This window comes from Molothrus aeneus, chromosome 6 (assembly GCF_037042795.1).
Source record: "Molothrus aeneus isolate 106 chromosome 6, BPBGC_Maene_1.0, whole genome shotgun sequence".
Classification (NCBI taxonomy): Eukaryota; Metazoa; Chordata; class Aves; order Passeriformes; family Icteridae; genus Molothrus; species Molothrus aeneus.
In genome coordinates, this window is record NC_089651.1 from 18,137,762 (window position 1) to 18,153,543 (window position 15,782).

General features: G+C 54.9%; 1 protein-coding gene and 1 long non-coding RNA gene across 3 annotated transcripts in view; one reads left to right on the forward strand and one right to left on the reverse strand.

The window, feature by feature from the left end:
* Positions 1-3,835: 3,835 nt before the first annotated feature.
* LOC136557476 (uncharacterized) lies at positions 3,836-5,845 on the forward strand. Its single transcript, XR_010783773.1, has 2 exons — positions 3,836-4,079; positions 5,502-5,845. It is a non-coding gene; the product is annotated as an uncharacterized lncRNA (long non-coding RNA).
* Positions 5,846-9,616: 3,771 nt separating this feature from the next.
* RASSF7 (Ras association domain family member 7) overlaps positions 9,617-15,782 on the reverse strand; it is a 33,826-nt gene continuing 27,660 nt past the window's right edge. Inside the window, exons 2-6 of one of the 2 annotated variants that reach the window (XM_066551348.1) lie at positions 14,325-14,478; positions 13,230-14,134; positions 12,088-12,256; positions 11,339-11,449; positions 9,617-10,620 (exon numbers count right to left, since the gene is read on the reverse strand). In XM_066551348.1, the coding sequence (XP_066407445.1) occupies positions 10,589-10,620; positions 11,339-11,449; positions 12,088-12,256; positions 13,230-14,134; positions 14,325-14,427 (1,320 nt within the window). In that variant the 5' untranslated portion in view covers positions 14,428-14,478 and the 3' untranslated portion in view covers positions 9,617-10,588. The remainder of the gene's footprint in view (positions 10,621-11,338; positions 11,450-12,087; positions 12,257-13,229; positions 14,135-14,324; positions 14,479-15,782) is intronic. The other variant, XM_066551349.1, reaches the window with a different exon arrangement.

Here is a 15,782-nt window from a genome sequence, read left to right on the forward strand (position 1 = left end):
GCCGCGGGGGGGGGCGGGGCGAACCATTCGGGTGACGGGGGGAAGGCGGCCGCGGGGATGAACCATTGCGGAGGGGACGCGCGGGCTGTACCACTGCGGAGCCGCGGGAGGACCGCGCACCGCTCGGTCCCCGCGGACAGCGCCGGTCCCGCTCCGGCCGCTTCCGGTTGCTCCATGGAAACAGGGTTGGCGGGGGTGACCGGCATCCCTCCGCCGGTGTCTCCAGGCTTTGTGGGGGGAAAGCGAGGCTCAAGGGCCAGCGCGGGGCTGCGCTCGCGGGATGCTCCGTTCCGCTCCCCTCGGGGCTGGGAGCATCCTCGCGCAGCCCGGTGCGGCCCGTGAGACACGGATCAGTGCTGAATGCCTCTCGCAGACCGCTGCGGTTTTTTTCCCCTCTAACTGCTCTCAGCTGGGCCCGACCCAAATGTTCCCGTGGCGCTGGGTGAGCGCACGCACGTAGAGGAGGAAGGGCTGGTTTCGCGCTGTTCCATCGGCCGTGGGGCTCTGCCCGGGCTGTCCTCGGCTGTCCGCCGGCAAGGCGAGCCCAGCTCAGGCTCTGCTTGCAGGCGGACGTGACCCAGAGCTAACGTGCGTGTCCTCGCAGACACTTGGGGCATTGTCAGGAATCAGACGGGTACCGGGGAGAAAACAAGGTCCTTTTGCAGAGAACACAGAGCGGGACAAAACGTGCCCCAGCCTTGCTGCTGCCTGGCTGTTCGAGGCCTGAAAGAGGGGCGAAGCGGGAGGGACCGGGGCGAAACCCCTGGTGATGCCCCAGCCGGTGACACGCACTGCCTCGTGTTGGAAACGGCAAGATCTGCGCTGCAGAGTGGCAACTTCTGAATTGCACCTTAGCTCATGCGGGGCTTGCCAGGCTCCAGGGATAAGACTGGGGGCATGTTTCCCCATTGGGATTCCTCCCCGAGTCCATGGGCGCAGCACAGCGGCCCTGGCACCGCACCGGGCGGGCACGGAGGGCAGCCCGTGACGCTCTCCCGCCATCCGCGAATGCGCTTCCCTGTCACTGCACACATCGTGGCTCTGGCACCGCCGCCGGGACTGGAAGCCAGCTGGGAACAAAGGGAAGAGCTGCAGGGCTGGGATAAGCGGGAGCTCTCCCCGGGACAGCACTGGCCGTGTCAGCAGGACATTTCATCCCAGAGATTAAGGGCTGAGCCACGAACTTGTTTGGAGCTGGAGGGGGAGCGAGGGCTGAGGGCAAAGCCAGCAGCGCTGTAGCGAAGCCCCTGGGCCCAGGGCCTTGCCAGGGCAGTAGTGACCATCTTGTGAGCCGGGCGGTCTCGCCGTTCCTTTAAAGACTCGGACGATGGCACCTCCGGAGCGAGGGCCCGGTGTGCCCTTCGCCCACCGCAGCAGCGCATCCATGCTCTGCCCGCCGCCCTGCGCTCAGCTGGCTCCGCGCCGGCCCTGCTCCATGCTGGAAGGTTTAACACAGCGGTCAGGGAGGTCCGAGCAACATCCAGAGCTTGGCAGCCAGCTGTGCAAGCACTGCTTCCAAACACACTCAGTCCCTGTGTGCTTACAGTCAGGAGAACGATTGAAGGATTTTTTTTTTTTTTTAAGTAAAATCTGGAATGTATAGTACTGCCTGGAAGAGGAGGGACTTGGTGGAGCACAGGAACCAACAGCACGTGTGTCCTGTACCCTGGCAGAAGCAGCAGTGCTGGTAGGGAGGTATCAGGGCAGTACCCAGCCATGTTACTTCCCACAAAAATACCTATTTTATAAAAAAGAGTATTTTCCATGGCTGTGCCTTCTTTTGTGTTGGCTCACGCCCGGAGGGTGGAGGGGTCGGTGTGCTCCGCAGACGATTTCTCTCCAATCCAGGCACCAGCCCTGTGCTGGGGAAGATGTAAAATACGTGACTTTTCCCCTACGGCTGCTGGGTGAAAACAAAAACCCCCCACATAGCATGCACACAAAATGACAACAGAGACAGCCTGTCATTGTGCGGGCTGTCACGCAGAAGAGGGGCTGTCCCCCCATCCCCCCTCCACACCGGCAATGGGAGAGCAGAGCCACGGATGAGTGTTAAAGCGCTCCAGCAGAACATGTAAGGAAATCCTTTCAATGTGGAATTGCCACCGGCTATCAGGGACCCTGCGCTAGGTTTTGCTTCCAAATCTTGCTCCAGATTGCAAAACACCCGTCGGAGCCGGGACAGCTGATACCGAGGGAGTTTCCAGAAGGGATGCAGAGCTCGTGCCTTTTGCCGGACAGCATGCATTATCAGTTCACCAGGGACGAGCCGTGTGGCTGCTGTTTGTCAGCGGTCACATCCGCACCCGAAGTGTTTTTTCTTGCCCAACAGCAGTCTGAATGAACCGGGGGGGGGTCACAACAAACGTGCCCGCTCCCCAGACGCGCTCTGGTTTCCGATCTGTTCGAGGAGGGCGTGTGTGTGACTTCACGCGGATGGGAGCCAGCCTGCAGACTCGACGCCTGGCTCTCTGGTCTCCAAACAAGGCTTCCCACTACTGGACAGCGCTGCGCCCATCCATATCTCTCTGTCTTTGGTCCTTGGCAAATCCTCCTTGAGGTGCACTAAAATTTTCAGCATTCCAGCTGTTTGCTTGGCTGCGGCTTGTAGGGTGATGGGCGGGAGCGAGCTCACCCCATGAGAAGGTGAGAGCTGGTCTACTGAGGATGTACAGAAAACCTTCAATTGCACGTCCCTTTTTTTGGGGAAGTTGCTGGAAGCAGACTCCCGGGGCCGAGGGACAACCTCCACCCCCTGCCACTGCGAGGGGCACTCGGGTTCGCCGCACGCCCCACCCAACGGAGAACAACGGAGGGGGGAAAATATACAAAAAATTAATGTGACACGGTGACATTTGATGCAGCGACAGGAGAAGCGGCAGTGGCGAGGGCGGCCGGGGACACCCCGACTCTCCCCCCGCCCCCTGCCCCGTCCCTCCCGCACCGCCTACGTGCGCCCCGACACTGCCCTGATGGCACGGCCCCGGCGGGCCGTACCATGGGCCGGGCTCCGGCGGGGGCGGAAAGGGGACGGAGGGGAAAGGGGGAGACGAGTGCCGGGGCCATGGGGGTCCAGTGGGCAAGGGGCTCTTCGCGGGCGGCGGCGGCAGGACAGGGGGGCGCCGCCGGCGGCCGCCGGCCCGAGCGGGGCAGCGAGGGCGGGGAGGGCGGGGGTCGGCGGGGCGGGATGAGCGGGAGGCGGGCGGCGGCTCAACAGGTACAAATGGTTCCTCCCCGCAGCAGCAGCGACGTGCAGAAGCGAACGCGCCGCGCCCGCCGCTGTCACCGCCGGGGGGGCGGGGGGGCCGCCTGCTGGCCCGGCCCCGCCCCGCCGCGGCCGTCGGCGGACGGTGGCGGAGTCGCCATTGGCTGGAGCGGCTCGGGGGCGGAGCCGGCGGGCGGGCGCGCGGCGTCGCCATTGGCTGGAGCGGCGCGGGGGGCGGAGCGAGGGGCCGCGGCGCGCGGCGTGGGCCGGGCCGGGGCAGAGCGAGAAGTTGGCGGCGGCGGCGGCGGGAGCGCAGGTGAGCGGCGGCCGCGCCGGGAGGGATCCCCCGTTCCGGAGCTGCTGGGCAACGTCGGCCCCGGGGCCGCACGGGCCAGCCTGTCCCGGGGGTGGGAGCGCGGAGCTGCATCTCCACGCGCCGCGGAGCCCGGGCACGGCGCGGCTCCCCCCTCCCGCGCCCCATCCTTCGCGCTGCCCGGTGTCGCCCATGCTGCAGGCGGGCCCCGCCGCCCCCCCCGTCACCCTCCAGGAGCAGGTGAGCCACTGACTAACGCACATTGTGCTCTCGGCGACTCCACTGTGCGTGTGACAGCGGCTAACCTGCTCCTCGGACATCACTGTGCGGCCGCCTCGCCTCCCCGGACCCGCGCCTCGAAGCCTCGACGCTCCCCTGCGCTCTCGGCCAGCCAGGTGAGGGGCTCCGGCGTGCCAGGGAGTCGGCTCCCCATCGGTCACCACGGTCCTGCCTCCAGCGGTTGCCCGTCCTCGGCTCTGCGGACCCCCAATGATCGGCCAGGATCGGCCGCACTCGCTCAGGGGAGCGCGGAAAGATGGAGCACTCCTGCAGCGGGGCTCGGTGTGTCCCCGGGAGATGGAGGGAACGGGCCGCGTCGGAATGTGGGTGCGAGTAGTTGGTGGTAAAGTTGTTCAGGAGGGATGGCGTGCCTCTCTCTGTTCTCTTGCTCTTCTCCAAAGTAAATAAATGCTAGCGGACTCCGTACCAAGTTAGGGACGCATCATCCCGGCCGGTGACGTCTTGAGAGCCGGTCAGTGACTAACTGAACTGCTATTGCCAAGGGTGTGTTAACAGAAGAAACTCTGCCTAGTATTGCCCTGGATGAGTCACATTTAAACAGACACTCTCTAGTCTGTTAAAGGAAAAGCAGAAACGAGCCTCACTTTCCTTTTTTGTTGCTGTTTTTTTTTTCCATCCCACCCCTCACCTTTGCTCGCTGTTTTCTTCATCTTGTGACAGGGCTCTATTGGCGGCCCGGCCCTGGCTGGGCATTTGCAGAGCTGCCTTGCCCAATGTGCTGTGATGTCACGCAGGGGACTCTGACTTCATGGCCCCGAGGAACAGGAAGGCAAGCCAGGCAGGGACTTTTCCAGCCACCCACAGTGGCTGTCACTAAAAACTGAGGAAGTGACGAAGCAGATGGCTTCTCCTACAAAATTATCTCTTGTGATTTTTTGGCTGCTGAAGAAGCTGGGTAGTTGAAAAGTGTATTTTCTCAAGAGCATCACAGCTTCATTGTCAGCTGAAGTTCCTAATATCCAGCTAGGATTCACTGCAGCTGCTGAGGTTCCCTGGAAGGGCTCGGGTATTCCCCCTACTCCTGGGGCTGCTCTCATGTAGCCCTGGGCTGTTGTAAAGGCTTGATCTGAAGGAATTGGCAGTGCTCTGGTCAATAACTAGTTAATTGCACAGAAGGCAGAACAAGGTCCTCTGTTGGTAAAGTGTCTCTCTGAGAAGTTTTGCCTGTCCCTATCTCTCCTTCATGCTCTTATCATTTCTGCCTCTGGGTCCTAGAGGAACATCTGCTCTTCACAAGGAAACTCAGCTCCCTCTGTGCTCTGTGTTTCCGTAGTGCTCAAACAGCCTGGGAAGATGGGAAAACCAACCAAATTTACCTGAGATGCTTTCATGTTTGTTCAGAAGCCAAATGGGCCTTTTTGTTTTTTTTCTTTTTAATGGGGTACAGGGTTGGGTTGGGCAGACAAGTTTGCAGCTGTCTCAGGCCCAGATTGCTTTTTTTCTTCCCTACCTGCACCTACAGCATCATCCCACTTGCTGGTCCCGAGCAGGCAGGAGCACAGTGTAGCCACACAGAGAAAGGGAGGGAGGGAAACCTGGTACAAAATCCATCCATGTACAAGTGTGGCTGAGAGCTGAGACTGAAGGCCACAGTCCCCCTGCCACACCATTTTATAGATGACCATGCCTGTAACAAACGTGTGTCTGAAAATAAAGGTGCTTTGTTTCTCTTTGAATGAACAGCCCTGCGTTTGGGACTGTGCTGGCTGATGAGCTAACCCCGGGAGATGCCGCTGGCAGGAGCAGCTCTGCAGGTCACCTGGCAAGGCCTGTCCCAGTTCCCATGAGCAGCACTATGGTATGAATGCTTCCGACTTCCTGCCACCAATGGAACCATCCTGTTCAGCTCCAGTAAGCAAAAGGAAGGGGTTGAAGTGAAGTTTGTTTGGTTTTGCCTTTTTTGTGTGTGTCTCCAGTAAGTGGGGGGAGCATCCAGCTCAATTCCTGTTTTTAACATTCTTCTGGCATGATTCAAAACTAACCTGCTGTGCCGTCACCCGAAGTCTTCAATAAATGTGCAAAACCAGTGATTGAGTGCTGATTACTGTAATCCAGGGCATCAGCCCAGGTAAGAGGAAAGCTGTGCCTTCTCAGTGATGTGTCTGATTGCACTGCATGCCTGGTTCCTCCCATCTCTTATTTTGCCTCTGTGGCCAGCGAAGGTGGCTTGAAAAGCAGAGCGGAAGGGTGTGACATGGTTGTCCCTCAAGCAGAAAGCCCAGCATCAGCCCTTCTGCCCTGGCCTAGCTGCAGGGTGCTCCTGAGCAGTGAGAAAATACACCAGGGCTGTGATGCCCCTTGAGTTCATCTTTTTCAGTAGCTAATAAACAGATTTGTAAGATGGTACTTAGCTTGGTTAGAAGAGTAGTTGTGTGCTTTCACTCCGAACTGTGAGATTTTTGGTGAGAGGCAGGGGAGTGCCTTACAGGAGGGGAAGATGCTGAATTTCAGGCCTGTTGAGCTGAAGGGACTCTTTGTGCTCTTCAAAGATTTTGTTCTTGTTTCAGCTCTTCATGGAGGGAAGGGAACAGGCATGACCCTTCAAGCACCACACGAAGAAGTGTCTGTTGTGTTCTGTCCATAACACGTCTCAGTGTCAGGTGAGCCTCACCGCAGAAGCAAGCTGCTCTATGAGGAATAGGAGTACATGAATTGTTTAAGAGGAAGTCAGTTAGTTAAATGCAAGCAGGGACTTATATAATACATCCTAAAAAAAAAAAAAAAGAAAGATTTCTGCTGGCAGGAGGTTCCATTGGGAGAGAAACTTGCTCATCCATAAACAAGAAAATTTCCCAGCCTCCTCTAGTGCTTTATGGTGTTTTTTTTTTCCCAGGGTAAGGTAGAATGCAGTCAGTCTGCTCTCTGAGATGGAGAAAGAAAAATCATAATAGGAGAGCAGACAATGCTCCCTGCATGGACACACACGCCAGTTCAAACAGCTCTTCTTCATCTGCAGTGAGCTATGCTGGGAGAAGCTGTGCAGCCAGGAGCAAGCAGCAGAGCATCTGTACACCACTTGGAGAGCAAAACCATCGGGCATTTTCTCCTCCAGACATTCACACCTTTTCTTATGTAACTGGTGCTGAAGTGTGTGCTTTAAAAGCTGCTTGCCAAGTCCAGGGGCTGGGAGGCAGCACAAATGCTTCTAGCACTCTAGATGAAATTGAGGGGGGAAAAAAAATATCCAAACCCAAACACCCAGGAACTCATACAAATACGTAACTGCAGCTTGGGGATGGTTCAAGTATCTGCAGCAGTGTTGCCCTGAAGAAACTGCACTGGCCTGGGGCAGTGCTGGCACCCAGACCACCATCTGATCAGGATGGTGAGGAGCTGACTGTCCAGGATAGAGGGGTGAGGAGCTGGGGGCCATTTTTCTTACACAATATTAAAAAAGAAAAGAATCTAAAAAAAAAAATCAGGTAGTGCAGCCAGGAAAAGGGCGCCAGGGAGGCTGGAGGTGGCTGAAATACTCTTCTGAATGGTGCGTTGTGCTGGCAGAACCTGCAGATTTATTTAAAAAAAAAGGCCAACAAAAATGCGGACTGCTCACCAGTGAAAAACAGGTAAATCCTTCACTTTGTGATTTTCGGGTGGCACTGGAGCTAGCCACGAGAAGCATCTGAGGAGAGAGAAGCTCTGAAGTCCATTCCTGCCCACTCCAGGGAAGGAAGAAGCTGGCCATGGCGCCTGAGGGACATGGGGACACGAGTCCCTGTGCAGCCAGGCACAGCATCCTCGAGCCACCCTGCACACTTGGATCCCTGCCTTGCCCACGAGCCAGTTGTTCCCTCTCCAGTACGCGCCATACGCTGGGCTGCTGGTTTGTTTTTTAAGGGAAAAAACAATAATTTATTTGCTTTGTTTTAATCTCATAACAATGGGTAATGGTAATTTCTTCCTACCACTCTGTAGTGGCCTAGAAAAGGACAGCATCATCTCCACTGTAGCAAGAAGGCTTGTCCCAGGGCATAAAATTTTAATTAGGAACAATCACGCAGCCTTGAAATGGGAATCGCGAGCAGCAAAAAAGTCAAACCATCAATAAAATATTCAATGGCAGAAATGTATTATTGACACAGGCTTTAGAGCAGCTAAAAGCGGAAGGGCGGGGGAGCGGGTATCGAGCCTCGCTGCATTAAATAACAGGCGGGGACCCGCGCAGGCCCCCCGAGCCCCAGGAATATAGGTCACCCTGGGCTGGGAGCTCCCGAGGTAACACAGGAGTTTATTGCCACCCACCTCTGCCCCACGTGCACCACAGCAGGGACAGAGGTGTTAATCAAAGTAATTTATTACCTTGTAAAACACTGCTGGCCTAGGCAGCAGCTGGGTGATGGTGGGTGGGACACAAAATTAAAAAAATCTGCAAAGAGCTACAGTCTTGAGAGTTAGCCCCTGGTCACAGCCCTCTCGCTAGCCCCATGCCCGGTTATCAGTGGGGGACACAGTTGATTTACTCTGTCTCCCACCCATGCAACAGTTCCAAATCCTGAGTGCCAGCCAAGGGGCATCAGCTGAAGGGCCAAATCTGCTGCAATATATATTTTAAATCCTTATTTTCCATACCCTCCCACACCTCCCTCTAGGAAAGACTGGTGCTGGTTTGGCCTGTTATGATTATGACTGAACCTACAAAACTGATAAATAATATATAATCATAACAGAGGGGAAAAAAATCCCCTAGATTCAAATGAATTTTCTGTCGCCATTTGGAAGTACCATAGGTGATGACCCTTTTCTCTTTATTCCTGTTTATTTTGCAGAATGCAAGGCTAACAAATGTAACCCAAAAAATGAAAGATCCAGTTTTAAACCTGACCAGAGGTCAGTTTTCTGGGATATACAAAGGATGTCCCATGACACACGGAAATCCAGCCATGTCCAGGAAAAGTGGGTTTTCTAATCTGCTTTTCCCTCCCCTCCCCAAGCAGCACTGAAATGCTGTTTTTTATACTGTCCATCACCCACAAAACACACAAAGCTCAAAAAGCAAACAAGCAGGGGAGAAACAGCTGCATGTAATGAACATATTTTTAACTAATTTTCCTTGAGATACATGATTTAAGGAGGAGGGCGAGGAGGGACTTGAAAAACAACCCACCCAAAAAGCCCCAATTCAAAAAAGGCAACTTTGAAATTGCATCTCCCTGCTGTGGCAGCTCTCCAGTCATAACCTAAGACACAGCAGTACCAGTGGATCTCCCAAAAATGCAAACTTTAATCCTTTAATATTACTTGATCAGCCTGTTGGGCTGTGGTAGCACCTTGAAAATCAGCTTTGAGAGGGGAAGATGTCCCCAGGGACAACAGCCCAGCAGAAGCTCAGGGGAAATGGTGATGGACAGCAAGAGCTGACATTTCTGGCTGCTGTTATCCAGCTGCAAAGAGGCTTGGAGGCAAATGGGAAATTTCCCCTTACCTGCTCCGGTCTGCAGCTGAGCGCCACCCCCTTTGCCTCCTGTCCTAAAATGCTCTGAGCTGCTGCTGCTGTGCATTATTAAAATGTTGCCATGTTTCATCCCAGAGATGGCCGCAGCTCACTGGAGACAAGCTGCATCCCCTGGCTGTAAAGCACTTCACGATTTAAAAAAAAAAAAAGAAAAGGGAAAAAAAAAAGAGCACTGTGTGCATAAGAGTCAGTCAGTTATAAAATACTCACAGCTTTAATTCGGCAAATAGAAAGAGATGGCTCGGAATGGAAGAGGCAGCTGCGGGGTGCGCAAACCACTCGGACACATCCAGCAGGGATGGCTCACCCTGGCCACAAGAGCACACTCACACTCGCTTTGCTCAAATCCTTTCCCAAAGATTTATTGAAAATTGGATCTGCGGCGCACGGGATTTACATTCGCACAGGGAAGCGGGGTTTTACCGGGAACACTGCGCCCAAGTCACATTTTCCGCATACAACACACTGAAAACAGGCTCAGGGATCTCCCAGACAAACTCATCCCCTCCCCAAACTGCTTTGGTTTTGCAATTAAAATACAAGGTGCCCCACTGTGACAGATGAACAGAATGGTAACTACTGGCCATTGAGTTAAAGAAAAAATCATCAGGGAAATGTCACCAATAGTATTTTGGTCCTGCTCCCCACTCACACCACCACCGGGTAAGGGCTCATTCTGCAAGTTTTTACTTTAAAAAGAAGTTGAAAGATTAAATGAATTTAAGAAAAACAACTCCTGCTGAGTGCTTCCTTGAAGCGTGGTCTGTGGCACCATAGAAAGTGGTTTCTCCTACAGGTTTCTTATAATATACATAAAAAAAGATGGGCCAGAAATTTGTCTTAAAACTGTTTTTGGGCCTCCCTTGCCGCCAGTGAAGAGGCTGTTTGTCATGGCCCCACTTGCAGTGACGAGTTGCTGTGAAATCTGTTTACTTGCTCCATCCAGGTGAGCCTCCTCGTGGGTCTCCACTGCAGCTTTGCTCCCCTAGTCAAAGGAACAATGACTTTTCCAGATGCACGATGGATCTTTTGAGGAGGCTATGCAGAATGGGTGCACTGCTGTTTTCTGTTCAATATAGAAACTACTTAAAAAAAATAGAAGGGAGTCTCTTTCATCCTCAGGGGAAGAGGGTTGCTTTTTGAGATCAGTCTCTAGTTTTGCTTTACAGTCTGTAAAAATATTCTGTCTGGCCATCCACATCCATTCACAATATAAAGCAGTAAAAAATATATAAAATATATATATATATATATATAATATGGTTTATTTATACAGTTACACTTTGAAGGCAATTGATCCTCCACTGCCTGGGACCTTCTACCTCCAGATGCTCTGCCTGGTTGATACAACTGCAAGATAAGAGAAAAAAAAACACCTGAGCAATTCCACCATGGTGGGTGAGCACTTGCAAAAAGGAGAGTGGAAAACAGGATGTATGTGAGCACAAAGCCTGGACCGGAAGATGGGAATGCGGCTGCCACAGTGTCCTGAAGGATGGGTGGATGTATTGGGCTGTGTGGAGGATGGCAATAGGTTTTTGCTGGGGAAAAGGCGGCATAAGGTGGGAGGAGGATGCCAGGGTGGAGGTAGCATCACCACAGCAGGTAGGTGTCCCTACTACGGCTCTCTTTTGCTGCACCCAAAAAACAGGTGCAAGGTGACAAAAGAGTCACAGGAAGTAGGAAGGGTTTTGGGATGAACTGGTCAATAATGTGGAACAAAAGTAGCTCCTGTTAAAGCCAGGAGACAAGTCCTCCTCATCCTAACTGAGCAAGGCCTTAACCCTGGGGGTACAGAGTGGCAGGAGAGGGATGAGAACCATCCTCCACAGCTCCTGGCAGGGCAGAGAGCCAGGCTGCCAGCGTGTGAGCCCCTGGCAGCACAGCAGAGACTGCTGGAGTGTGAGCTTTGCGCTTCCTAATGGCATCTATAAATAGCTCTGGCCTCCCACCACCAGCACACGCTTGCTCTCTGCAGCCCATTTTGGGCAGCAAAAGCCTCTCCCCTCTTCCCACCATCCTCTGCAGAGCAGCTCACGCTCCCAGGGCCCCAGTGGGACATACGCACCCTCGGGGTTCAGGCTGGACACCAGGGGCTCCGGCAGGGTCCTGGGATGGCTGAGGAGCTGCTTGGTGCTGACCTGGGGAGGCAAGTCTGTACCAGCGGTGGGAGAAAAACCTACAGGATGGGGAAAAACATCCAGCTCAGGCAGGGCTTGAGGCTCCCAGGCTTGCTGGGCACAGCCGCTGCAGTGCCACAGGGCAGTCATGTCACCCGCTCCGGGTGCTCCAGAGGAGAAATGACCAGGTTCCTTTCCGTAAGAACCCCCCCACTGCCTCCTCTCATGCCTGTGAGGCTGCAGACAAGGCCCTGGGCACCACCCTTCCCTCGGCAAACACAGAAAGGTCATTTGTGGCCAGAGGATGTCCCCACCAGCCCACAGCCCCCGGGGACTGACGCAGGCCTTCAGCCACCTGCCTTCTGCTGCAGCCGCTATGGTGACATGAGCAAGGCTGTGAAGGAAAGCTCCCTGCAGCCACCTCAGCCCCAAAAGCAGCAATGCAGGATCCGACTCCCGTGCATGTCTACGAGCAGCCCCCAGGCTTCAGTGGGGAGGAGGAAGGAGCCCCAGGGGTGAAAAATCTCTGAAACCCCGTGGGAGTGGTGAGTGACTGCCATGTCAGCACACAAACCCCCACCGGCCTAATCTCAGTGCCCAGGCCAGCTTTGGGGCTGACCCCACAGAGAGGGAGGCAGGGAGCGGGCAGGGTCCCGCGGAGCAGCCCCCGCGGCCGAGCCAGCGGCAGCGTGCTGACCTCCGTTTCTCCGGTAGGCTGGCAGCTCGCACGGGCTCGGCTCCGGCTGGGCGTCCTCCTCGGACCGGGCCTGCAGGACGGTCACCGTGGCCCCCGTCTGCTGAATAAACTGCTGCAAATTACACTGCCTCAGCTCCTTATTTAACTCCTCCAGCTCTTGGGTCTGGGCCTGCAAAACACACACCGAGGGGGGAACAGGGTGAGCCGCACGTTCCCCCCATGCCCCCAGCCCACCAGCAATCATCCGCTGGGGCTGCTCCCCAGCTGGGGCTCACCCTGCTGGTGCCAGCACAGGGAACCTCAGGGGTACTGTGGCTCAGCCGCCCCTCTCCGAGGGCTGCAGGAAGAGAGGTGCCCAGGCAATAGGGACGAGGATGACGCTGGTTTGGGAACAGCCCTGCTCTGCTGCATCTCCACAAGAGGGTGCGAGCAGCCATCAAACGCGCCCGCTGTGCTGGGAGATGCCAAATGCAAATGATATGCTCAAGGAAAGATGCTGAAAGTGTGGACAGCCTAGGGAAAGCCTGGATAAAAGCTTCCCCGTTCTGTTCCAAAGGGACATGGTGGGTAGAAGGCAGGAGTCATGCAGCCCCTTGATCCTTGATGCTGGGAGGCTGCAACAGGAGAGCTGGGAGGGCATCAAAGCTCATCCCCAGAGCTGCCATCTCCGCACTGTGCAGCCCCCCAACATGAGCCCAAGCCCTGCATGGTCAAAAGACTTTGTGCACAGGCACTACAGGAACCTCTGCTAAGCCCTTTGTGACTCCTTCATCCAAGATGACATTGACCCTTGTGCCAATGCTATCAACCCCACATGTGGACCACTTGCTCCAGCACCATTGTCTGTGCTGGAGTGAGGTGATGCTGTGCTCCTGGAGCACCAGTCAGAAGGAGCATTAGCCCAGACATAGCTTGCACAGAGAGCAATGGGTGTGGGACCCCGTGCCAGTGGGGCAAGAGTGGTGGCATCCCTCTGTCAGTGATCACTGCTGCAGAGAGCTGTGCACCCAGTCCCAAGATCACTGGGCAGGTGAAGTAACCAACCCCACTCAACCCATAGCTTAATGTGTTTGGAAAGCTGGTCCCACCCCCCCCTCAAGATCTTACCATCCCATGGGGTGGCTCAACCCAGTCTTATCTACCTGCAGGTTCTTTTCAGCTTCCTCCAGGGCCTTCTCCACGCTGGCCAGGTTGCTCTCTAGCTGGGTGCCTTGCTTGACCTTGGCCTCCAGGTCCCTTTTCATTTTGGTGGCCATGTCCTCCAGCTCTATGGGGCTGGGCATAGAGATCTCCTTCCCCCTCTTGGCCCTCTCGGCCATCTCCCATTGAATCTCCTCCTGCAGGGCTTCAGTCCGGATGCTCAGCTCATAGATCCTCTGGGTGTACTCCTCCAGGCTGGCCCGCAGGCTCCTCACCCGCTCCTGTCGCTCCCGCTCGCACTCCTTTTCCAGCCGGAGCTCACTCTGCCAGAACTCCTCCTCACCCAGCTCCGTCTCATTCCTCCGCACCACTTGCTCCAGATAGAGGATCTCATTCTCCTGGCCAGCAAGCCGGCTGCGCTCCCAAAGCCGTAGGTCCATTTCTAGGGTGTCCCCATGGGCCTCCAAGGAATGCAGCTGCTCCTGCTGCTGCAGCACTCTCCTAAAAAGCTCCTCCTTGGAGGGCTGGACAACACCACCACCCTCCAAGTCTAGCCCATCCCGTGTTTGGTGCCTCCATCGGCTCACGGTGAAGAGGTCGCTGGAGCCTGTAGGACCCAGGCTGAAGGTCATGGATTTTTTGGGCTCCCTGGAACGGGGTCCGTCTATGCTGGTGAGCCTGGGCTTGATGGGCAAGCTGGCCCGGATGAACGTCCTCTCGGGAGCCTGGGGAGAGCCCTCCGAGGAGGGCCGCTCGGCCATGCTGGGGCCTGTCCGCCGCAGGATGAACTGCACGTCGTTGGCATACTGCCCACACTTGGCCAGCGACTCCAAGGGACACTCCAGCGGCAGCAGCTGCCGCTCCTTCTCCCGCAGCTTCTGCACCAGCACATAGCGACCCGTCTGACCTGCCGGGAGGAGGTGAGCACATCAGATCGGGAAAGCAGAGGCCAGCAGGGGTGTGCTGAGGCTGCTGCCCCACAGGCAGTGCTGCTGGCATCCCCACCACCACAGAGCAAGACCTCCACCCACCCAAGGACTCCTTTTCCTAGGAAGAACCTGCAGATGGGGCACCCCCAGCAGATGGAGATGGCTCACCAATGGCCCGTGCCAGGGCAATGACCACTTCTTGGCAGGTGGTTTGCTCTGAGACTCCACACACGACCCTCTGGATCCCATCCACCCAGACCTTCAGCTCCATCCCCTCAGCTGCCGGGCCTCAGGTGCTCTGGGTCATTGCAGGACAGGCTGCCTGTGGGGAGAAAAGAAACCAGGTTTCCATCCCAAGCCACTAACAAGGAATACAAGATGCTTTGAAAGCGGTGTCATTAAGTCACATCCCATAGGCTGAATCCTAGACCAAGGAGTTGTTCGCTGCCACCCTGTGCACAGATTGCACTTTTGTTGATGTTATTAAACACTGATATTCATCTGCAAAGAATTTTTTTTTTCCTTATGTCTGGACAGTGGGTCCAAATCTTCCTGTGGTGGGAAATGATCAGGTCTGTGTGTCTTTGCGGTGCCCAAAAGATGCCCAGGTTATTTCTGCTGTGAGCACAGACTTTTAATGGGTTTTCTGGACTTTCACTACAATTTCCCTGAAAATCTGATAGAGTGGCACTGAGAGATTTTCTAAACAACACTGTAAAAGGCAGATGAACTGCTGGCTACCCACTTTTGCAATGATATAGAGGGAAAGTGCAGATAATGCACATTTTAATCTTTTCATATTTACATCCATCTCAATTTATCAGAGAGAGATTAAGAAATTAAAATAAAGCCTCTTTCTGAACAAAAACATGACCAAAGGTAGGGTTTGGGAGGGGTAACCAGGCATGAACACCCATGACAAAGCCCAGGCTCTGACCAACACTGGGTCCAGCTCAACTCCCATCCAGTGGGTACTACTACCATAAAACAACACCTCTTAGCTTGGGCACACCCAACTCCTGTCTCTTCCAGCAGCTCAACAACTGCAACTGGCATAAATTAAAAAAATTAAGCACAAGCTGTAAAGAACTCAAATATTTGAGTTTACAGAGTTTTCAAACACCATGCAAAGATGTATCTATTTTCCCTACAATAGCACTGGTTTTGACACTATCAGTCTTGTCTGAAAGTCCTGGATGGAGTAACATACACTAAATTTTCAGGCCCTCCATCCAGGGGGGTCACAAACTGCTTTCCCAGCTTCATCTGGCTGGTCACAGCCCCTCCCTCTGCTCCAGCTATCCCAAGTTTGCAGCCAGGCTGTGAGAAAGCTTGACCTTTGGTTAAACTCCACTTCATTATTTTTTGTTGCCTACTCGAGTAATCAAAGGGAGGGCTTGAAGGGTCCTGTCTCCGGTGATGAGGAATTTTAATAGTGGTGCGAGAAAGGCAAGGAGAAACCAAGGAGGACACGGCTTGGTGAGGCCGTTCTGCGCAGGTGCCAGGTCCTGCTGGTGCCACCTCCCTGCCCACCTCCAAAACACGGGCACGGAGCAGCCGTCACAAATACCTCAGCGCTGAGCTCATGTTTGCCTTGGCCGAGCCACTGGGGAAACTGTGGGGCTG